Here is a 25,189-nt window from a genome sequence, read left to right as displayed (position 1 = left end):
CATGATCCCAGAGTCCTGGGATTGAGCCCCGCATCAGGCTCTCTGCTCAGCAGGGAGCCTGCTTCCTCCTCTTTCTCTGCCTGCCTCTGCCTACTTGTCATCTCTCTCTCTGTCAAATAAATAAATAAAATGTTTAAAAAAAAAGGTAACTGGCTTAATATTTTCAAAGACAAAATATGTAAAATTTCATTCTAGATTTTCATAACAGATCTCTGTGATCAGTTTTTAAAGTAGGGAACACTAACTCTAAACCCTAGTTAAGGAAAATGTTATCTCCCAGCCAAAATACACCTGAATTACAAAAAAGTACTCTGTTATTACTATTACATTTTGAACATCATTAAGAGAAGTTTGTGAAAAATTTTCTTCTTATGTAACTAACTATATAATATCTTCACTTTTGCATCTTGGCCCACAAAGCCTAAAATACTCACTATCTGGCACTTCACAGAAACCCTTTGGCAGCCCCCAGTTCCTTGCAGGGCTGAGATGAGTAGACTTACCTATGTAAATCATAGGACAACTATGTTTTTACTTTATAGTAAGACAATTATATAACTTAGGAAAGATTTCCTTTCTGGTTTTAATTAGTTATATATTTAAGTATTAGTACTTTAATCTTTTTTCCTCTTTTCAGGGCAATTCCACATCCCCGAGGTCACGCACATTTGGCGGCACTTGTCAACCATGACTGTAAGCAGTTTCTGAAATTTTTTCCGTGAAGATGTCATTGAAAAAAGTGTTACGTGTGGGTTTTTTGTTTTGTTTTGAGTGCAGATACAGGGTAGGGTTTTCTAAGTGGGCTGTTGTCAAAACGGATATCCAAAGGAGAAAATAGACGATTAAATATGTTGACTCTAATCCATTTTCTCTTATCCTTGAACTACCTGTGTTTCTATTGATTCATAGCTCCGAAGCTGTGAGGGTTAGGGAACGGGGCCTTGGTGAGCTTTAGATCCCTTTGTACACATTTCTGCTAATTCTTATGGATAATGAAGAGCATGTATTCCAAGTTTATTTCAGTTTTTAAGTGGACATCTGGACACAAGCATACATATAAGGTATACAAGTTGGTTTTAGGTAATGATTGTCATAAAACTTAGTTTTTAAAGTCTTCTTTAGGGGGCGCCTGTGTGGCTTATTCGATTAAGCGTCTTGTCTGGCTCAGGTCACGATCCTGGGGTCCTGGGATGAAGCCCCATGTCTGGCTCCCTGCTCAGCTCTCTCTCAAATAAATAAATAAATCTTAAAAACAACAACAACAAAGGCTTCTTTAGAGAACAAAAACAAGAAATAGAGCCCATTAAAAAAATCAGTTTGTCACATTTAGCAATGATTTGCATTAAAAATATATCTGATCGGTTTCATTATTCTAGTGCTGACAGTTCTGTTACTATATAATGATTGGACAAGGAAAGACTATTTTTAGTTATCAGGATTGGATGTACTATTTTGTAAAAGATAATTTGTAATTATAAAATTTGAGATATAGCATTTTGTTTGTACGTACTTGTTATACACTTAATTCCACATATTTATATGCATTTCTTTCAAAATAATGTTTTAAATACTATATTATACCTACATATTTGAGATAGTTTCATTTGAGATTAGATAAGAATATGAACCAATAAATAACCTATAGTTTTGAATAGTTTCTGTACTTAATTTGTTTTATTTTATTCCTCTTAGCTTACAACTTTTCTCACAGAATAGATCATTTGTCTTTTGGAGAGCTTGTTCCAGGAATTATTAATCCTTTGGATGGAACTGAAAAAATTGCTGTAGATCGTAAGTATTTAGTAATTACTATTGGAATTTGCATGCAGGCAATTGCCTTTATAACTTTAATACTTACACATTTTTAATAATCCTCTTGTGACAAATACATAGATAAATCTTTAAGTAGATTAACTGGGTTAATAATTTTATGTGGGAATGTATGTTGAGAGAATTTCCTACTCTTATCTTAAAAAATGAGCCATAAGAACAAAACAAATTAAGAAGTAAGCAGGAAAACAAAGAAAAATAAGTAAGCAGGAAACAGAGTAGAATTTAAAAGCTCTCTAAATGAAAGGTTAATGTGTTATTAGGCCTTAACTGCTTTTCCATATGCACTGAAGAAAGAATAAGAACTAAAAGTTTCAACATTAAAGAAGAATTGTTTTCTTTGTATAGATTTAAAGTTCTTTTTTTTTTTTGGGTTTAAAGTTCTAAAATGCATATTTACCATTTTAGAAACTTCTTTGGGGAGTTTACAAATATCAGAAATCTAGAGTTATTCTAGAACAGCTTGGTTATTAACTCAGAAGTAGTACATTATAGCATAGGTAGAAACCTTCTATTACTATTTTAACCTTCTGTTCCATTTAAAATTCCAGTTTATCCAAATGTGGATGGATTATTTTCTTAATTTTATAACAAGGCATGTATCTTGTGTTTCTTGAAGGTTTTTGGTTGCCTTTCCTCTGCTGAAATAGTCCTACTGTGTGACATGCCCCACCTATTGGACCTTTTAAGGACATGTCAAGCTTCATGTGCTACTAGGAATTCTAGTGTTTGCAAAACTGTAAATAAGGATTTCATTTTTTATTAACTAAAACAGGTTTATTAATATTCTTCTCAGCATTATTATTTTTTTAAATATTTTATTTATCTGACAGAACAAGCAGGGGAAGCAGCAGAGGGAGAGGGAGAAGCAGGCTCCCCACTGAGCAGAGAGCCTGATGTGGGACTTGATCCCAGGACTCTGGACATGACCTGAGCCAAAGACAGACACTTAATGGACTGAGCCAATCAGGCGCCCCAGTATTTTACTCTTTTATCATAGTATTGTAATCAGATACATCAAAGATATTTTACTTAGAATACTGAGTTACATTCCTAAGTATTTTATGTTTGTATGGGAATGCTTCACTTAAGGAAACTTGAGTATATTAAATTTGGAAATTCTAGAACCATAAGCTTTATTCAGTATGTAATCTTATCTTTATGTGTATGTTCATGTTCATTGTATACAGATGTACACTAGATGTTACTTATGAGATGATCATTGAAAACATGTTAATACTTTATTTCAAGATGCTAAGATGACCTTAAATTTTTGTACAGAAACAGTTCTAAATATAAACAGATTAATTTTCAAAAGGCTCTTTTTGAGTTTACTTTTTCCTAAATTCACAAAGACTAAGAGGTATTTAGAGTTATGTTATAAAATGCCACCAGATGAGTGTCAGTAGGTTATTCAAAGCTTTAAAGCAGGTGTACTCTTCTCCTTACTACTAGATGTTTTATTGGGCTTTTTTTTTTTTTTTTTCCCAAAAAGAAAAAGGAAAATCAGCATTAAAAATCTGTGTGTCAGGTAACCACTACCTCCTTGATGTTCCCCAGAAGTTTTGAGGGGATTACTTAGTGTTTACATCTTGAATGCTGTACCAGTTTGGACAAACTAGCACCTTTGGAATAATTTATGCCTTGCAACAAAATTTCATTCAACAGCGTCTGCGGCCCCTCCCTCCCCAAACCCCCCACCCCCTGCCTCCAGCTTTCCCCAACTTGGCCATTAAATTATCGGACAGCTTTATAGCCTTTCTTTGAATTAACATTGACATAAAGGTCTTTAGTAGTTCTCTGGCCACAGCTTAAATGTTTTTCAGTTTTTCCTGTCATGTGTCTTTGACCCTTTGGGTTATTCATTGCACTTCACTCCTCACATATGGCGAGATTCCCTTTGCCCTTCATGTTTCCCCCAAGTGATTATCCTACCTATGCATACAGCGTAGGTTATTGCCTTGCCACTCTTAATTTCATCTGCTTTTCATTAATATTTAAGACTTAAACACCTTTTTCTCCTAGCACTTCCAGCTCACTCCCTCTGTTTATGACACAGTAGAATTTATTGTAAAACACCTCAAAACTGAGCATAGATAGAGCAATTCACCTGAGCAAAGAATGACTCAAAGGATGAAACTGAAGACCATCTATAATTAAAAGCCGTCTATTTTTGGGAGACAAAGTTGACACTTTTCTGCCCCAATATCTGAGATAGTATGTACGCTATTCAGTTGAACCTAATAATAGAAGAACTAGTCAAATACTATTCACGTTTTTGAAAGTTATATTGGTACAAGTGGTAGGTGAAGTAAGTGGTGAAGTTGAAACAGGTTTTGTTTTATTTTGTTAGAAACTTGTTTAATGTTAGTGTTTGAAGACACCATTGCTCTTAACCTCTCCCTCCTATCTTGTTTACCTTTCCCTCCTCTATTCTTTTTTTTTTTTTTTAAAGATTATTTATTTGTCAGAGAGAGAGAGGGAGAGAGAGCAAGCACAGGCAGACAGAATGGCAGGCAGAGGCAGAGGGAGAAGCAGGCTCCCTGATGAGCAAGGAGCCCGATGTGGGACTTGATCCCAGGACGCTGGGATCATGACCCGAGCCGAAGGCAGCTGCTTAACCAACTGAGCCACCCAGGCGTCCCCCTCCTCTATTCTGAATTACACTAAGAGATGGAGACATTGGATTGATTGAAATAAAAATTCACTAAGGTTGACTAAAAGAACATAGACGCACAGAAGTACCTTCTATATATATACTTTCTATATAAAATTTTAGAATAGGCAAAACTAATCTGTGCTGATAGAAGGTTAGTGGTTAACCTAGGGTTGGAAATAGAGGGGAATGACTATAAAGCGGTATGGAGGAACTTTTTGAGGTGGTGAATATATTTTATATTTTGATTGTGGTGGTGATGACGTGGGTGAATACAATTGTCAAAATTTGTCAGACCATACTTTTAAAGTTGATATATTTTATTTCTCTACACAGTTTCCAAAGACAGTTATGTGGTGTGAATCACATGGTTTCATGTCAAATGTAATGAGGCCTGTTACCTAATTCTCACTACACATAGATATATCTAGTTCTAAATTTTCTAGAATATAGACCTCGAAAATTAACATGTTTTGTATTATGTGAACTGTTATCTAAGATTAATTAACAATTGGTAATAAACTGGTATTTATGACTTGTATTAAACCTAGAAATGCCTAAAGACTATAAATAGGATCCTTTGGATTATGCAGTAGCCTCAGACCATCAGTGAGTAGGTTTGTTAGTTATCTTCCTCCTGCCTTATCAAGTCTTTGTGTATATCCAAAGGCTGGTTAATTCAATTTTGCTTTATCTGTATATCTTAAGATATTAGTAAAAACTGAAAATGTCCTGTGGTGATTATACTATCATAACTTTATTCCTACTAATTTCTGTACTATAATGAAATGCTACTTTTATTTTTCACATTTGATAAAAGGATAATAATGTTACAAACGATATCTAATGACTACATTTTTTAACCTCTTCTAATGTGTATATGTGACTATTTTATGCTTATTGAAAGTTTGTTTACTAAGTATGAGTATATTGATTTCATTGATGCTTTTAAATTTTTTGTTGTTGTTGTTAAACACTAAGTCATAAGTAGCATTATGTATCAAGGAAGTGTATTTAATAGAAGGGTGGATTTGGCAGTAAAATTGTTGCTATTTGATTGATGAAAAGAAAACACATTTTGTTTTTATTCTAGACAACCAGATGTTCCAGTATTTTATTACAGTTGTGCCAACAAAACTACATACATATAAAATTTCAGCAGACACCCATCAGTTTTCTGTGACAGAAAGGGTAAGTTGAATCCAACTGATAAAGTGATTTTTTTTTTTAAGCATTTAATAGTCCAGCTACAAAATAAGGTTAGAGTTGGTATCCTCCCCCATTTAAAATTTGTGGAAGTTTTGAAATGCATTAATATTTTATTTTAAGCTAATAAAAATGGATATTAGTATGCTTTAGAGCAAGAAAAGAGGTAGATTTTAAAAATCTGGAACATCTTCTATATGGTTTAAACAAAATATTAAACTATGATGGTATTAATGACTTTATTCTTTATATCTTAATTTTGTAATATTTTCTCTTGTATTGGTATAATTAGTTCTTATCTGCCAGTGGACTCTGATTTCTGTGTTATTTAGTTTTTAATTATTGTTCCTATCCTGGGCTTTTCATGATTCTTGTGTCTCAGATAGCAGACTTAGAGGGTTTGCCTTCCTAAGTTAGTGCTTTTTATTCATCTAAGAGGACAAATGTTTTGCAATCTCAGGGGGGAGTGGCCTTTTAAATAGGAGCAGAGTTTTGGAATTGGACAGTTTAACAGACTTCTCATATATTCTGGGGTCATGTTTTCTTATTATTGTTTAAGAATGGTAAAATCCTAATATTAATATCCTGAAGAGTTCCAAGGTTTGCAAACTTGATTTTTGAAGTGTAAACAGGATGGAATGAAATATTTTCTTGCTGGTGAACACGCTATGGTAGGTTTATGATTTTAGTTGCATTCCTTTCAAGAGAAAACTTTTTTTTTTTTTTTAAGATTTTATTTATTTATTCAACATACAGAGATCACAAGTAGAGAGGCAGGCAGAGAGAGAGAGGAGGAAACAGGTTGAGCCACCCAGGTGCCTCGAGAAAACTTCTTTTAAAAACTAAGCCAGGGGGGCATCTGGGTGGTTCAGTGGGTTAAAGCCTCTGCCTTCGGCTCAGGTCATGATCCCAGGGTCCTGGGATCGAGCCCCGCATCGGGCTCTCTGCTCAACAGGGAGCCTGCTTCCTTCTCTCTCTCTGCCTGCCTCTCTGACTACTTGTGATCTCTGTCTGTCAAATAAATAAATAAAATCTTTAAAAAAAAAAACAAAAAAACTAAGCCAGTAGCTTAAATTTTGATATCTTTCAAATGAGGGCATTCTCTTTTCTTCTTGTATTGTATTTCATACCGTTTAAATAAAATGAACGACAGAAAGTGAAATTGTTTCCAAATCTGATAATTGAAATGACAAGAAATATAATTATTTTGTAAATTCTTCGCAAAGAATTGTAACAAAACGTATGTCAAAATATGAGCCTGGCTTTTATGGATTTGGTCAGTGAAGATGCCATATAGTTGTAAGCTCTTGAGCTCAGTAAGTAGAACACTTGAGTGACCTTTTTGAGAAAATAGGAAAGAATGTCTCTGCTCTTTCGATTTCTGTAGAAGCTGATCACACGAAGAATACAGAATAATTTGTCTCTGAAGAGCTTAGTCTAGTAGGACAATTCGTAAGGAGATTTGGAGATCCCTCTTGTACATTTGGGCTGCAGGGCTTCATATTAAGTGTGCAAGTAACCAGATGATGTGAATCCCATTTTTCTCCTTCTCCTGTCTCTCCCCTTCATTTTAGGAACGTGTCATTAACCATGCTGCAGGCAGCCATGGAGTCTCTGGGATATTTATGAAATATGATCTCAGTTCTCTTATGGTAACAGTTACTGAGGAGCATATGCCTTTCTGGCAGTTTTTTGTAAGACTCTGTGGTATTGTTGGAGGAATCTTTTCAACAACAGGTTAAACTTCATTCCTTGTCTAATTTCTAAAAGTGTTACTGAAATTAAGATGCTTTCCCTTAGAAGGAGCAAGAAATGTATTCATTCCCATGTTTTGATATTTAAAGAATTTTTTCTAAGATTTAATTCCAAACTTCCAAAATTACATTGATTACACATTAAACATAACTAAGTTCACTGCATTCAATTATTTTAGGGAGATTACTTACCTAGAAAGATCCTAAAATTGAATCCAAGTTCTGCCATTTACATGGTAGTAGCCTTGTAATATAGGACACCTACCTTTCTGAAATTGTTTTTTCATCTATAAAAATGGGAATAATCATAAGTGTCTAATTTACAAGTGTGTTGTAGGATTAGATGAGAAAATGCCTAGAAATAGTAGACACTTGAATGTAAATTTTCTTTTTCATATAAGGTATTTTTAACTGTAGAATATGTAAAATCAAATCTTATCTACTTTGAACCATGTAATGTGTGCAACCAGAATGTTCAGTCCATACTGTTTTTATGATTTGGGGCTTTTTTTGTCCTGAACTTAGGAGATTCTCTCAAAGATAACTTGCAGAATCATAATCATGAAAATTTGAGCATTAAGTATAATAGATAAAGAAAGGAAACAGTTCCTTCTTTATCCCCAACCCTTTTCAGTATTACATGGAGCTGTATTACTTACATACTTTGAATTTTATTTTTTAAATGAATGGTTTTCTTATGAAAGACTTTGTTGCTACTTTCAGTTTGTTTAAATTTGGGGTGCTGATATTATTTTTTCAAAATGGTATGAATATAAGACATATAAAGCACGCTTGATAAGATTGCTTTGTCAAGTTCATGAATTATGTGGCCTTGTGATTTTGAAATCTATTTGTTCTAAAATTCAACTGTCTGTTTTTAACTATTGAAATGAATAAAGCAAACTGCCTTGTTTCCTTTCTTAATCTATTCCATTATAATTAGTGGAGTTTTTTATTCTTATGTAACAATTTAGGAAATAATTAGGAAGTAATTTCAATAAAAGCATCATTTAATTAAAAACTTATTTTTTATTGCAGGCATGTTACATGGATTTGGGAAATTTATAGTTGAAATAATTTACTGTCGTTTCAGACTTGGATCCTACAAACCTGTCAGTTCTGTAAGTGCTATAGTAGAAATGGTGCTGACCTCTAACTCATAGTACCATTGTTAAACCTAAACAGTAGCTTTTGGTGCTCAGAAAGAAATTGCCCAAAATAAAGCATTGTGTTTAGAGGGGATGTGTAAGGAATAAAACTAATGCTTTGGTCTTTTCTTCTCCCTAGGTCCCCTTTGAGGATGGCCACACAGACAACCACTTACCTCTTTTAGAGAATAATACACATTAGCACCTCCTGAGTGAAGGAGAAAAACTTTTTGCCTGAGACATAAAACCTTTTTTAATAATAAAATATTGTGCAATATATTCAAAGAAAAGAAAATATGAATGAGAAGTGGGAATCATACCTAGGGGAAAAAAAAAAAAGAAAAACCCAAACTGAAATCCTATATATGTTGTGTCTGTTACAAATGTCCTAGAAGAAATTATGCAGCTAATCAGTGAATAAGCCTAACTGAAGTATTGCTTTGAAGATGACCCCTTCTGATATTTTCATAGAAATGGGCAGTATCGAAATCAGAGCTTGCTTCTTGGTGAAAGAGCCTGAAGTAAAGAAGTCAAACCACATCTAAAGAAAAAGGGATTATAAATGCAAATGTTTGCATCCTTCTGTTTTTAAAAGATATGTCAGAATAAAATATGTAAAACATATGGAAAACTAGTCTAGACTTTAAAAAGTTGTGGTCAGGTAATAAAGGGAAACAGGGATGGGTCCCTATGTTATAGCCATATCAATGTTAAGCCATAATGACAAGGCCATTTATCCAATAATTTGGTCTGAGGAAGGTAACTGCTTTTCTTTAAACTCTGGCTATTGGCTTTTTCTGACTGTTCAAGGCAGGGTCGTGGAAGACTAAGGTGAATTCTTATGGAGGCAGGTACATAGGTGCTATAATATGTAACAGATATCATTCACATACTGTATAGTGGGCACTTACTTATACAGGCAGAAGAAAGCACATTTTTAAAAAAGATGCTCAATTTTCTAATCTGTTCCTTGTGTTATTGGTATACTTTGGGAGCAGGTGGTGAGTAATACAAAGGTCCATTGCTGGTGAGGAAACTTCTCAGCTTGTAAAGTATTAAATGGAAAAACAGACTATTTTATACATGTTTGGGTGAGAGGCAACAGGGTAACTTTAAATAAAGTAGAAACATGAGGCAAATACTTAAATAAGGCAAGATCATGTCAGATCTGAGATATTATCATTAAACAGTGTCTGGTAAGCTGTAAACCTGGATTATGAGTGTCTGCATTCAGAGTGTCCTGAATGTGATTGATTTTGTTATTAGAGTGTGTTGTTCTAGCTTCCTTATTATTTAAGGATTGCTTTTAAATTTCCAGATTATGAAAGACTAAAAATAATGAGGGAGATTTCACTCAGGTGCCATTAAAAACTGTATTTGGAATATGTGTGCCAACATCAGTTTTCCTTTTTTTAATACTTAATGATAGAGTCAACTACCAATCCCCAACAGTTGAAGTCCTTCAGAGAAAAGGGGAAATAAAATTCCAGGTAAGTAGCAAGGACAAGACTAAAAGACTAGTTTTTAAATGGTGGTTTTTGGACATAGGATGTCACAGATTACAGTTTTACAAATGGATTTTTTTTTTTTTTTAAAGATAAATGTTTTCTTGAAAGTAGTTGGTACAGATGATGTCAGTGGAGAGAAGGAGAGATACTGTTGGAACTGCTCTGAAGTAAAGCTTATGTTAAATGGCACTGCAGGAAGTAAAAGCATTATTGTTTAAAATACACACTTTACCACTAAGAGCCATTAAGTTGACTGATTAACACAGGTGACATAACATGCTCTGAAAGATTTTTTTTGTTCCAGAAAATTCTAAATAACGAATGCGCCTTCTCTGTTGTTTTTTTTTTTTTTTTTTTGATAGTATTTCCAGTGAAGTTAGACAAGGAACTATAGAACATCTCTCAAAAGAAATTTTATTTAGAATTTTAGCAATCTTAGACTGAATCTTGGTTCTGTGAATCTGCTTTCCAGAAAGTTCATTCAAGTTTCAGAGTCTTGTATTTTTTTTTTAAGGGAGGTAAAACTATTGATTTAAAATTACTTTCTTTCAGTTAGGATTTTAGGATTTTAAAGTGTCTTTAAAAAGATTTTAAAATTGTTTTGGTGCTTACATATGATTTTTAATTGTTCCCATGTTTTCCAAATACCTTATTAAAATTTTAATGTAACTAACCTGTCCCATTAAAGCTGACTATAAAAGCAATTTCTTTAAAGCAAAATCTTGCTTTGCCATTGATTTACACTTTAATAGTTAAGAAAACTTGCTACCTGACTGTCCTCAAATAGTAAAAGTCAGGTTTTTTGCCATCAAAGTAGTAAGATTCTGATCAGCCTTCTGGATGGTGAATGATGAAGTATGCCTACATATTGGGATTTGCTAGGAGTTTTTGACCTCACCAAGTGTTTCTTTTCCATTGCAGAGAACACTGTGCTGACCTGCTTCTTACGGAGCTTTGGCTTGTGCTTGGGGGAGGGTGTCCTCAGTAGGGTACCCAACTTTATTACTCAATCCTTTTTCTTTATTCATAATATTTATATATTCCAGTCTAAATATTTTAAAAGTTGAGATTTCAGCTTCTATGAAATAGATTTTTAAAAAACTGTGTTTTGTATACTTTGGTCTAGAAAAAGAGATGAAATATTTAGGTGAATAATTCTCTGCTGTGGTATTTGTACAGTACAGATGACCTCTTGGGAAAAGCTTAATGCAGTATTAGAATTACAAAATCACTTTTAATTCTCAATTTAGATGATTAATACCACATTTTTCTCATATATGTTTTATGATAGCACTGAATTTTCATAGAAAAATTACTAATGCAAGCAAGGTTTGCAGTCTTTAATATAAACCTAACTTTGGAATTCGTAAAGGAATGACTTAAGGTCTAATTTTTTAATGGTATCTGTAGGGATATTTTATGCATCCTTTTTATGTTCTGGGTTAGTAATTCAGGTACCAGAAAGGAAATTTTATATGCATCTTGTCCGCTTCAAAATTTAAAACTTTGAATCTTGAACTCAAGTTCAAGATGTTTATTTTCATTGTTTAAAAATACTTATACCTGAGCCAGATGACCTTTAAAATTTCATCATGCCCTTTAACATAGTGCTTAAGTCCCTCCACTTCTGTTTGGAGCTCTATTGCAAACCTGCAAGCCAAAGTGAGCCACCCTTTGTCAGCACTATCCAAACTCGATCACCATGTATTCACTACATTATGGTATGATGCCTGGATTAATGTCCCAGTATTTCCTTATTGTAGTTTTTCCCCACTTTTGAAATATTTGTTAGTGATAAAATCACCTTGCATTGTCGTAACAGTAGGAAACAAACTGCCTTGGATTTTTTTGTTTTTTTTTTTTTTTTTAAGAGAAAAGAGGATATACAATTTTAGAGTCTCAATCCTTAACAATTGGGACTCTGAGTAAAATGACAAATACAAATTTCTTTGTCCTCTTTGTCGTGTACCCCCAAATAAGACCCAGTCCCTTATATATAAGCTTTTTTCCTCATAGGAAAACTGTGGCAGTCTTTAAATACCACTCTGTTATATTTGCTTTTGCTCCAGATAGAGCCAAATTACTGTATGAGATTGGATTTCTTTTGTATTTTCATATTAAAAAGTGAATGAGTGATTCTAAATCAGCTGTTTGAATGAGATGTTAACTGGAGGTGATGATTAGTATAAAGTTAGTAAGTTATCTTAAATGTTTTTTCTGAGTTGTATGCCAGTCTGCTTCAACTTTTTCTAGTATTAATTGCTTTAGGTGGTGACTGTTTTTAACTCTGAAATAGTCATTACTCTATCAGGTATGTTGTGGGTAAAGAATATAGGGATTACCAAAACTTCTTTTTAAACATAGATACCTTTTCTTTGCACTTACCGTCCATCCTCTTTTCCCCAAAAGTAGGTTCTTCTCATTACATTGTAATTGTATGTATTAGGCTTTCAAATAATTGTTAATTGGTCTTGATAGAAAATAATTAGGGATTTTCTTTCATACCGATACCTATTTTTACTGCTTAATCATCACAGAACTTTATTTGTATCATTTCTTTAATGCCACAGATAAAACATGCTTCAGCGTGTAAATGTAACACTGGTAATGGTATCAGAAAATGTTTAAGCATTAGTATCTGTGTGTTAAAATTTATACTCCTCTGGTAGTTTCTTTGGAAAATTCTATCTTTTTTCCTCAGGGGAGGGAGGAAATCTGTAGTAGTCAGCAGTTAAAGATACAACACTAGAAGAGGAAAACATTTTTTTAATTCAAACTTTCATTTAATCAAAAGTCAAAATGAATACTTGATCAGTGGAATTTATGGAATTGGTGAAACAATCAAAAGATAGTAAATTCTTAGAATAATTGTGTTTTATCCCATCTCATTGAATTATAACTTGATTTCTTTTTATCATATCTATAGTTTATATCTCAGTGTAGCTCAGAAGTATCATCTAGACCTCTCAAATTAAAGATCACCAAGTGCTTTGTTTCAGAGCTGGGTTGTGTGCCCTGGAAGGGAGTTCCCAGACCTTTAGATGAGATTCGAAAAGATACTGCCCAGAAGAGTTCCCCCCCAAATGCCCTTTATGGTGTTCAGAAAAATCTCAAGTAATACTGGACTAGAAGCTGCCCTTCAAGCCTTATGCACTACAACTACGTGCACATGCTTTCTGAGTATTACCAATTAATCTGGAAAGTGAGTATACATATAACTGCCTTCCTTGCCAGTTTATGCTCGTGTAATTTTCTAGTGGTTGTGGGTTTTTATTTTAGTTGCTGAGGCCCTAAATACTATATTTGAAGAATATTCCATATTTTTAACATGAAATGCTGCAATCCAACATACATTGATTTCTCAAATGCAAGGAAAGTCAGGATAACAGTTATATTATTAATATAGGGATTTGAGAATAAATAGTTTTTACTAATTCATTGGTATTATACATAAAATATTTTTAAATAAAACAACACTTACTCTCTAAAGTGACAGTCTGTTAGTGAAGTCTCTTCTGCTGTACGTTGCACAGTTAGTATTGTGTAACTGGAATGATAAGATACTAGCAAGTCCTGGTGGTCACAGAAGGGTAATCTTCCCCACTTCCCAGAAAAAGACTTAAACTAACATTTTCATTTATATTTAAAATTTTGCCATCCTCACTGGCAAAGATCAGGGGACTGAATTTTTGTGGGTTTTTTTGTTTTGTTTTTTTAAGATTCTAGCCTAGGACGTTCCATCAGTCACTCTCGCTCTGAGGGCTGAGCAAAATAAATATAAGGGGTTTGGTGACTTCGGTGAACAGAAAGGAAACTCCTGAGAGAAGGTTATCAGGAAAATGGGTGACTCAAAAGATTTAGAAATAAAAGTTGTCAGATTCAAATTATGAGAACTAATTTTACTTACAAGCATAATCGGTACCAATGCAACTATGCTTGAGCTCTCCTTCTATACATAATTATTTACACCTAATTTTTTGTTTTTTTTTTTTTAGATTTCAGAAATAGTTGAGGGAAGTGCTAGATGTGAATCCACTTTTCCAGTTCTCCCAGCCTTCAACAGGTCTTCATGGTATAACAGAAAAAGGACACTGAGATTTCAGTAGAGAATTATCTCTTTTACAGTATTTCTGAGGTTGCAAAGATCATTCTTCCTCAACTTAATCTTGACTTTAAACTTTTATACTGGGTATCCCAGAATGATTCCAAGGTTAGAACTGCCTTTCTTTAGCCTATTTCAGCTTATATCATGTGTTCTTCCACGTTCATTGAGTCAAAAATTAGTCCTCTGAAGAGAAAAAACCCTAAATACGGACAGATAAATGTACTTTGGTGTTTTATATTCAAGGGCACAGAATGGAGTATTAGGAAGCAATCTGGAAATAATTTTTCCTAAGATACGGATGATTATAGGCTAGGATATGACTTTCCTTCTCTCACAGAAATAAAATATATAGGTAAGAAACAGGTGAAGACAACACTTTGACAGGTAATGAGCTTGGGCATATTCTTTGTTACTTCCTAATCTTGAGAACCACAGTTTGCTGTTTTAGAGGTATCCAAAAGGTTCCAGATAAAAGGAGCTTGCCAAATGTTCTTACACCTTAAGCGTGCTGAGTGCCCTAAAGTAGGAGAGGAATTTATAACAGAAGCTCACAATGAAGAACCAGACATTCCGAGCCATCTGAGATCTTGCAATGAGAAGGCGCCATGCGATGAGGAAGAGGGCAGTGTTAAAGAGGTAGTGAATATTTCGGAGCCTGGGGGACAGACATATAGAACCAAAGTTAAAACAGCACCAAAGACCCAAATGTGTTATCTGAAGCCTAAGTGTATTGTTTCTAGTTGTGACCAGCAAATTGTTAGGTGCCCACAGGTATGTGGCATGACCTTATGACCTTTTGATTTTTATAGCTCTTACTCCACAGCATGCCTTCTGAATAATCAGATTTCCATAGTATTCCCCTGACTAGTTTCTTTTTCCCATACCTCTCCCTACTTGAACCAATCTTACAAACATGACTAACATAATCTTTCTTAAATATACTTTGATCATACCACAAATCTTCACTGGTTCTTGTTCAGTAGAAGGTAAGTTCTAAAGTTCTCAGCCTGCTTCAAGGTTCCTCTGTTTGCAATTTACTTTTCCAAGCTTATAATCTCTGCATTAAAAGCCCTTTGCTTCTACGAGAATTAAATCAGACTGTTCTGGTTCTCTGTCCCTTGTGGAATAAGGACTGAAAGGAATTTAAGGCAGTTTAAGGACTTCAAGAATGGTTGAGTGATTTGCTCATGTTAAAGAGCACAGTCAAGTTATCTGCTTTTTGGTATTCTTTATATCACATTATGACAGGATGTGGTAGAAGAAACAAACTTGGATTCAAATCTGGTTCCTCTACTTCCCATGTCTTACCATGGACAAGTTACTTAACCTTCTTTGAGTCTAAATAGTTGATTAAAAAAAAGAAAAATGGGATAATAAAATAACATCTCCCTCATACAGGTGTGGTGATAACTAGCTGAAACAGTGTATTACAAGGGGAGAATATACAAGGAAGGACCTGTAATGTAGTAAATGCTTGGGAAATATTAATTCCTCCTCTCCCTTGCTCAAATTTCATGTCTGGTATAAAATCAGGTATTTGTGGTAAGTGCTTAATAAATATTAACTGACTGATTATGCTTACCTTTTCAAATGTTGTTTTGCTTCTGGGATCCCAGCCATATCCTCTTTCAGTAAGTACTTCTTAATTCCTAAAACATAATTTTCAATGTATTCCAACCAGTTCAACTGGCGCACATCAAAGTTGAATACCTGAAAGGCAAGATGAGATTATGGGTTGCCAGATTTTCACTGCTGGAGACAATCACCTTGTCTTTTTTGATGAAGCTTCTTTTACATAAATGAGTGACGTTTGGTTTGAAAGACTTAGGTTGGACCCCTCCAAAGGAGATTATTAGAGCTGTTACTTCAAAGGCACTGACTATATGGGTTACCATTTACACAAATATTTAAGCATAGATCAAGCACAAATATTTAACTTTTGGGAAGTCTTGTGAGGGAAATTTAAAGGAACTGGCATTAATCTGGTGAAAGCTAATTTATTTCAAGTAAATGGAGGTTAATTATTTTTAAAAGTGTTGGAATAACTTTGGTTAGGGAACAAAACAAATAGTGCTTTTCTTTCCCATTCTTGAATTTTGGTGGTGTTCCCTTGGCCTACCATCCTTTCCTACTTCATTTTGCAGATTAAGGTAAACTGTGGATAAGCAAAGCCTTAAGGAAAAGTTTAGCAGAATTTATATTCTGTATTTGTTTTAGAGGAGTTATCCACTATGTGTGCTGTTAAATGAAGCCCTTCAAAAACATTTAGAGCTAAGTGGTATGAGTGAAGTGCTTGCTTCTCTTGGAACACTAGTGCATTTCCTCCTCTTGGACACAGAATGCCATGGAACTATATTTTTCCCTTTCACTTCGCCACCAGAAGGTTCAGAAACAAAGTCCCTGCTTAACTGCACTGACTTGGATAAGATCTCTTAGACTACACATGGATGGACATTCTATTTTTCTTATCCTTGAGTTCATGTTTTAAAATTTTCCCTAGTTTGGCATTTTATTTCTATTTTGTTCTTTAATTATATATGCTTACTGCAAGTTATCCCAAATCTTTGTGAAATAATATGGAGTATTAACAAATAGATGAGATTAACAAGTTCGAGAGAGCTTCATAGACTTGTCCAACAGCTGAAATGCTTTCCAAAGGTAATTTTTTTATTACTTTGGATATGTTTGTTTTCAATAGTAGCACTAAATATAACTTATTCATCTGTATAAAAAGAGGCTTTTATTTTATACTATTTCACATTTCTAAGTTAGATTTCAATGAAGCCCTAAAGTTTAGAATTCTCATCCCATAGGGTGAGTCAAACTCATTTCTAAACTGGAGTTTGGCAATTATATCCAATTATTCAGGACTATTACCTTTGCTAAGATATTTTGAAAGCATATGTTAAATCCATAGCAGATTTGGTTTTTTCCACAAAATTTTTGGTTATTTTAGGTTAAAATAGTAATATGTCAAAAAAATGGAACTCTAAGCTTATTACCTTTTGAATTATTTAGATGGATCTATTCCATGGAGAGAATGCAATAAAAATAAGCCTACCTAAAACTTGAAGCTAATTTTACACATAATTTATGGTAGCTTTTTTTTTTTTTTAATAAGCTAATTTGATCATTAGCTCTACATTTCAAACACGTGCTTAGAATAATCTTTGTCTATACAAGGTACATAAACATTTCTGAAAATAGCTCTAGTTCATGTCCGGTTTAGAGAGGGTCAGCAATTATCTCAGTTAAAACATCCCTCTAGGGGTGCCTGGGTGGCTCAGTGGGTTAAGCCGCTGCCTTCGGCTCAGGTCATGATTCCAGGTCCTGGGTTCAAGCCCCACATCGGGCTTTCTGCTCAGCGGGGAGCCTGCTTCCTCCTCTCTCTCTGCCTGCCTCTCTGCCTACTTGTGATTTCTCTCTGTCAAATAAATAAATAAAATCTTAAAAAAAAAAATCCCTCTAAATGTCACCTGGTGTATTTACTGTAACACAGTGTTTGATTTGCAAGTAACTCTTAGGTTCCACGACCCAAAGTAATTCTAGAGCTTGGATTTGAATCATGTTATATGAGTTTGGAATGTAGAAGTAAATCCCTTAGCTGGCAAGTGAGGCGAGCTATGGCCTTCTAATGTTTCCCTCTCAGTGTGACTTGGTCTCTTCTACATGCTGCCAAGTACTAGGTAACTCAAGAAACGCTTTTTTGGGGACTCCTGGTGGGCTCAGTCAATTAAGTGACTGCCTTTGGCTCAGGTCATGATCTCAGGGTCCTGGGATTGATCCCATGTTGGGCTCCCTGCTCATTAGGGACTCTTTCTCTTTCTCCCTCTGCTATTCCTCCTGCTTGTGCTTTCTCTCTCAAATGAATAAATAAAATCTTTTAAAAATGCTTTTTTCTGGGGGCGCCTGGGTGGCTCAGTGAGTTAAGCCGCTGCCTTCGGCTCGGGTCATGATCTCAGGGTCCTGGGATCGAGCCCCGCATCGGGCTCTCTGCTCAGTGGGGAGCCTGCTTCCTCCTCTCTCTCTGCCTGCCTCTCTGCCTGCTTGTGATCTCTCTCTGTCAAATAAATAAATAAAATCTTTAAAAAAAAAAATGCTTTTTTCTGGGGGCACCTGGGTGGCTCAGTGGTTAAGCCTCTGCCTTCGGCTCAGGTCATGATCTCAGGGTCCTGGGATCAAGTCCCGCATCGGGCTCTCTGCTCTGCAGGGAGCCTGCTTCCTCCTCTCTCTCTCTCTCTGCTTGCCTCTCTGCCCGCTTGTGATCTCTCTCTGTCAAATAAATAAAAAATCTTTTAAAAAAATGTTTTCTTTAAAAAATTAGATAATGTCAAGAGTGAAAACTTTAAAGTTTAATTGAAAACTAAGGCTTTGCTCAGGGAACACATGACTTCTTGAGAAGAAAACTGCTAGGAACATGTACAAAGTAAAAGATTTCTATGTTTGTGAATTTCAGAATATGGAAAGATCTCAGGACTTAATGTCTGCAACTGCCAAGAAGCTAATGGAAGGAAAGAAATGGCACCGGTGCTAAGCAATTAGAGTGAAGGCATGTCTTGAGAGATGCTTGGATTGTTGAAGACAGGTCATTAGAGGGAGAGAGAGGCTGTCTGGGTGTCAGTGTGCTAGAGAGGGAGAGAAGTCTTAGTGGGATGCACATGTGAGGAGGGTTTAGCTTTAAAAAGAAGGAAAGAACTGTAGCTTTGGAGATGTAGAACGATTTTGATTTAACAAGAAGGATGGATGCATTTATGAGTAGTAAAATTATGATTTTTTTTTTCCATTGAAGTCCTATGTTGTGAGATTAGGGAAAATATAGAGGTTTGTTGAAAACCACCTCCAAAGGCAAACAGGGATCGAAGCAAAGTATGTGAAATGTGACTGCAGGATAGCAGTGAGGCTCTAACCAGTCAAGAACCCAGGTCTCTTATCTACATTAACTTATATCCTGTAGTTATATCAATAGCATGGATTGGTTTTCTTAGCCAAAAAAAAAAAAAAAAAGATTCTGTGTATATAACTAAAACTTGGTCAGATTTCCAGGTCAAATAATTCTAAGTTACAAATGAGCAAGATTTTCCTGTTGGTTGCCAGCACTCTACTTACTCTCTGGTCTTCAGGACTCAGCTCAGACATCAGCATTTCCGTATTGTATGTGCTCCATTCCCAACTCCGGTTGACAAAATATTCCAGCATGGAAACTGTTCTTAAAAGCCGATTCATGACCTTTGTCATCCTGGGGTAAAGAGATATCAGCAAATACCAGCACACCACTGCTGGCTGCTTTCCTGTTACTACTTTATAGGATGAGTGACAAATTACTTTTCAGAAACTATAAAAAATTTCCCTCTTTCCCCCACTTCCTCATTAAAACACGTATTCTTTTTTCTCTGTCCACATTAATTGTTGAATGAAGGAATATTGAATCTAAGGGAGTTTGTTTGATTAGTCATTTTACTACCATCGAACTCCTCCTCTTCCTCTCTACTACCTTCTCTTTTTTCTCAAGAGTAGCAAATATTTTGGGGCACCAGGGTGGCTCAGTTGGTTAAGTGACTGCCTTCAGCTCAAGTCATGATCCTGGAATCCTGGGATTGAGTCCTGCATTGGGCTCTCTGTTCAGCAGGGAGTCTGCTTCTCCTTCTGACCCTCTCCCCTCTCATGCTCACTCTCCCTCTCTCTCAAGTAAATAAAATCTTAAAAAAAAAAAAAACCAAAAAATTAGCAAACATTTTAAAAGTGCAGCCTGATACCGGAAAAGAACTTACTAGATGATAACCCCACTGTCCGGCACCGTGCTGATGCTTCAAAAAATTATTGTCTCACCTAGTTCTCATTGCATCTCTGCTAAGTAGCTTTGTATCTACATTTTATGAATGGGCAAAGTGAGCTTAAGATAGATTAAGTGGCCGTGATAATACAGGCACCAAAAGGAAAATTCCAGCCCAGTTTTGACCGACCTAAAAAAGCCTCTGCTTTTGTAATCTCACCACTCTTGTGTCCCATTTCTTCTGATGGCTGGCATCTTCCTGCCCTGTGGTCAGGACAGGGACCAGCTCCGCTGTGTGAACTTGCCAAATTTACAATTTATGGAAAACTTTCATATTTGATGCTCTTATTTGATCCTCACAGGTAGTAAAGATCTGTACTCTTCATCTTATAGAAGGATTAACAGGTTCAAGGCCACACAGCAAATGCAGCAACCTAGATCTTCTGGCTACGAATCACTTTAGCCCATAGAACATTTACCTTAGGCCAGGTTAGCAGTAGTCATTACTGTAGTTGACCCAATAATGACTTGTGATGCTATTTTGGGAATTTGGTCTTACTTCTGGTCAAATCCTAATACCCATTTACCTAATGTCTTCTGCGGGACTTCTCATTGTATCATGGGAAATTCCTAGGCAGAAGGTATACTCATTATTCCCTGATACAAGCATCGTAAAAGGGTTCCATTTGGCTATTATCATCTTACTTTTTGCTGTCGACAATGTATCTCCCTTCCTCCTCTCCAAGTTCACATATTTAGACCTATTCTCACCAATGATAGTATATGGAGAAGACTTTGGGAGGTGATTAGTGCCCTTTATAAAAGAAACCCCAGGGGCGCCTGGGTGGTTCAGTGGGTTAAAGCCTCTGCCTTCGGCTCAGGTCATGATCCCAGCGTCCTGGTATTGAGCCCCTGCATCGGGCTCTCTGCTCAGCAGGGAACCTGCTTCCTCCTCTCTCTGCTTGCCTCTCTGCCTGCTTGTGATCTCCATCTGTCAAATAAATAAAAAGAAACCCCAGAAATCTCTCAGCCTTTCCAGTATGTGAGGACACAGACGGCTGTCTAGGAACTGGGAAGCAGGTCTTTAGCAGATGCCGAATCTACCAGCACTGTGATCTTAGACCGCCCAGTCTCTGCAACCATGAGAAATCCACTTCTGTTGTTTATAACCCACCCAATCTATGATAGTCTGCTATAGCAGCCCAAATGGATAATGGCAATCTTTGCCCCTTCTACAACTCTGTCGTCATTGATGTGATTTCAATAAATTTATTTAAATTTTTAAAATAAGCATTGTAGAATGATATCCTATGTACAGGAATATATCAGCATAATAGTATTTTTTCTTAGAATATATTTATGACTTTCAGGCACAGAAGGTATTCTTAACACAAGCCATAAAAGACTTTTTTCCTTTATTCATTTTATCACATAAAAACGTAGAACTACTTTATTTTTTAAGATTTTTTCTCTTCTTTTTTTTTTTATAATGAGAGAGAGGATGCATAAGCAGGGAGAATGGCAGGCAGAGAGAGAAGTAGGCCCTGCTGAGCAAGGAGCCTGACATGGGACTCGATCCCAGGACTTTGGGATCATGGCCTGAGATGAAGACAGATGTTTAACCTATTGTGCCACCCAGTCATCCCTAAAACTTTAGTAATAACAGTGATTACTATATTCTATGCCCTGTTATATAAAACCTCATAAAATAGGTATGATTACTATCCCTTTTTACAGGTGAGGCAGTTAGGTATTACAGACAATAATTTAGGGCTCACATGGCCCTTGACTTGGTGAAGCCAGGATTTAAATGTGTAAGTCGGACTCTAAACTCCATGCTCTTAAGACCTACATTGTATGTAGTCCTCTTGTATTAGAAAAAGATTCATTCATAAAGCTATGAGATAAGAAATTGAGTTGGAGAAAATACATTAAATATTTATGCACATAAATGAGTTTCTATAAATTAATATGGTCAATCCAATGGAAAAATAGGTGAGAAGCAGAGGCAGACAACTCACAGAGGAGAAACCTTGAATGTCCAATGAAAAAAATGAAAGCCCAGCCCCTCTAGCAATTGGGAAGGCAAATCAAAGTAACAAAGAGATGCCATTCATTGCCATTAGTCTGACAATTCAAAACACTTTTTTTTTTTTTTTTTTTTGGTCAGCTACTGATGAGGGTAATTAAAAACACATTTTTACCCTTCTGTGCTGATGTGCAAATTGACAGAGGCTTCCTTTAGGGCAAACTAGGTAGTGACAAAATCCAGATCGCCTCCACCCCAGACCCAGTGGTACATTCTAAAAAAATGTAGGTGCACTGATATTCATTACCCCACCATAACAGGAAAAAACAACACTAGGCAGAAGGACTTAGACTTTCAAGGAACATTAGTGGAAAAAAGTTGGAAAATATGTAGGCTTGAATTACACAACTCAAAGCAAAACTACATATATGTCTATATATGGTTGTAAATGCATAGAAGATTACACACAAATGTACTTGGGAAGGGAAAGAGTCTAAAAGGATTCTAGCATTTTTTGCATTGATTTCTAGCATTTTTGCCATAAAAATTTTTATTGGCTCCCTTTCATCTTTTTTCTTTTCTACTTGCAGAACTTTGCTCTTTATCCAGGTCTTCTTCCAACCCTGATAAATTTTAAAGACTTACCTGTTTCTGCCTATAATGTTTGGTATTCCTTCTTTTCCCACTTTTATTTAATCAGCCCCATACAAATATTTACAGTGTCTCCTTTTCATCTTGCTCAAGAAGAACCTGATGATTACTGAGTTATGAGCTCTAAATAAGGTCTCTGAAAATTTGGATAAATGTAACATTGCCTAAGCTTTAGCCATTTGCACTACTAATAAGGATGGAAATTAAACATACCGAGAGACTGCCTCCATAAAGAGACTAGCAAGGAAAGCAATGCTATTCATGCTTCCCACGCTTGCTCGCAGGGATTGCATTTGGTAATTATAATAATGATGGCTCTTCAGACAAATACAAAATTCAAGGGAGACAGAAAGAAAGGGCTAGGTCCTAAGTCTCACAGCTAGGTGGCGACAGAGCGGCCTCAGCGATAGCACATTTCATTCTACCTTGTTCCCTTTAATTTCTTTACTTGCCTCTAGATGGCAGTAACTCTAGTTCAGGTTTCTCCAGATCTCTCCTCTTTTCCACTTCTACACTACTTTAAATTCTTCCCTTAGCTTCTATTTCCTATTTGTAAAATTGTTGTTAGGAGTACATCCTCTCTGGATTGTTGTGCGAATGAAAACGAGATCATCCCACGTTATCGTGTGCATGCGTGTGTGTGTGTGTGTGTGTGTGTTACCATCATTGCACAATTTTAAGATTACCTAACAGTTTAGAAAACCCCAGATTTACAGTCTCCTTTGCTTTGCTTTTTGGATGACTACTTGCTGAATTGACCAAGTTTCTCAACATTTACCTTCCTTTATTATGATAGAGGATTTTTAAGGTAGGGGTCCCTTTAGGACTTCTCATTACTACTGCTTCAGTTGGCCCTAAATTTATACACGATTCAGTTGTCATCTTCAACCCCCAGATGAAAGGAGGGCTGTACTCTGGGGCCTAAATCTTCCATGCAATAACACTCTTAAAGCCACTGACTTGGCTTCTCACCTGGGCTTCCTTCCTGTGAGCCGCAGATAGAAGTCATAGATGATGGCAGGGGCCCGGTGGCTGACAGCATTCCAGTACTGGCTTATGATGAGGTTGGTTGTGAAGTCTGCATGTGGCCTCCTAAAAGCTCTCTCAAATGGGGCTTTTTCAAAAGTTGCCAAGACTTGGATTCCTGGGGAAGAAAACAGAGTACTAAGTCTAGAAGCATATAAGCCCACTGTAGTGGAGGGCATTTGCAATGGGTCAAAATGATAAAGACTAGTGATTGCTGTGAAGAATCTAGAATCAATCTCTGAGAACAATATTAAGATATTTATGCGAGGCAAGAGGTCACCTACAAAATCAAATAATGAGAATGGGTTACAAAGTGGGTCCTTTTCCTGAAACCTTTATCTAAAACAACTTCTTGAGGGAAATAGTTTCAATCAATACAGTGAAGTATTGTTCAGAAAAACATAAATCCATCATTTGATTCCCAGGTTATCTAGTCTATTCCAAAAGCTCCAAGACAGAGCCAGAAGGCCTTCTTTCCTAGGTAGGATCATTGGTTGTAGAACCATCAGGAAAGTTTCTTCATATTTTACTTAAACTTTTAAAAGGGTTAAAGTTTCATAAATGTTTAAGTGAAAAAGCGCATATCAAGGCAGGATTCCCTTGTGCTGGTTCACTTATATACCCGTCTTTTACTTCTTTGTTATTTCTGCTTCTCTGGGGATAGATACCCCAGACTCCACTGTCCATTCACTTTTGTCTCCAGATTTTTTTTTCCACAATTTTTTTTTAAAAGATTTTATTTATTTATTTGACAGAGAGATCACAAGCAGGCAGAGAGAGAGGAGGAAGCAGGCTCCTTGCTGAGCAGAGAGCCCGATGCGGGGCTCCATCCCAGGACTCTGAGACCATGACCTGAGGCGAAGGCAGCGGCTTAACCCACTGAGCCACCCGGGCGCCCCTCCACAATTTTTTTTTAATGATTAAGTAGATAAAACCTAGATAAAAGTTAAAAGACTCTTGATGTATATTTGTAAAATAATTCTTTTCAAAATATATTAATTCCAATTAAATATTGATTTTACCAATGTAAAATTTTCAAAGAATATACCCAAGTTCATTATTTATGATAACTATATCAGTTATCATGGTAATATTATTATCCTCCTTAAAGTGTGTTACTTGGAAATCTGTATAAAAAATATATACCTTGTACAGAAGAGATTCTCAAGAAACATCTGATCCAGGAATCTGGACTCTTTTTCCTTCCAGAATGGGTACTGCACAGAGACCTGTCCTCTACTCATATTTGAGGTACCAGACCTCCACATGAATGTGAATAGATCTCTTCCTCTCTTGGGGTCTCATATATAAAATAAAGCAAGGCCACTAGATTATTTCTAAGATTACTTTCAACTGTGATACCGTATACTTTGATAAACGGAAAATAAGAGGTTTCAGCACGGAAGAAGACTTGAACTCCATCAGAAATGGAGTTTACATGTAGCATCTTTTTATTGACAAGCTTAACATAACTTGTTTGCTTCTATTAATGCCTCTTTTTATGAG

At 35.8% G+C, this 25,189-nt stretch overlaps 2 protein-coding genes across 2 annotated transcripts in view; one reads left to right on the top strand and one right to left on the bottom strand.

The window, feature by feature from the left end:
* LOC111159954 (ERGIC and golgi 2) overlaps positions 1–10,434 on the top strand; it is a 46,834-nt gene extending 36,400 nt beyond the window's left edge. The window contains exons 9-14 of the mRNA XM_022522674.1: positions 638–693; positions 1,693–1,791; positions 5,580–5,677; positions 7,267–7,429; positions 8,485–8,567; positions 8,734–10,434. Of these exons, the coding sequence (XP_022378382.1) occupies positions 638–693; positions 1,693–1,791; positions 5,580–5,677; positions 7,267–7,429; positions 8,485–8,567; positions 8,734–8,796 (562 nt within the window). The 3' untranslated portion in view covers positions 8,797–10,434. The remainder of the gene's footprint in view (positions 1–637; positions 694–1,692; positions 1,792–5,579; positions 5,678–7,266; positions 7,430–8,484; positions 8,568–8,733) is intronic.
* A 789-nt stretch (positions 10,435–11,223) lies between these two features.
* The window catches only part of LOC111159986 (fatty acyl-CoA reductase 2), a 48,763-nt gene continuing 34,797 nt past the window's right edge, over positions 11,224–25,189 (bottom strand). The window contains exons 8-11 of the mRNA XM_022522720.1: positions 23,630–23,801; positions 19,314–19,443; positions 15,790–15,917; positions 11,224–14,862 (exon numbers count right to left, since the gene is read on the bottom strand). Coding sequence (XP_022378428.1) covers positions 14,700–14,862; positions 15,790–15,917; positions 19,314–19,443; positions 23,630–23,801 — 593 coding nt within the window. The 3' untranslated portion in view covers positions 11,224–14,699. The remainder of the gene's footprint in view (positions 14,863–15,789; positions 15,918–19,313; positions 19,444–23,629; positions 23,802–25,189) is intronic.

Source organism: Enhydra lutris, unplaced genomic scaffold (genome assembly GCF_002288905.1).
Source record: "Enhydra lutris kenyoni isolate GAN:26980312 unplaced genomic scaffold, ASM228890v2 scaffoldscaffold72, whole genome shotgun sequence".
Lineage (NCBI taxonomy): Eukaryota > Metazoa > Chordata > Mammalia > Carnivora > Mustelidae > Enhydra > Enhydra lutris.
This window is presented reverse-complemented; position numbering and strand designations above follow the sequence as displayed.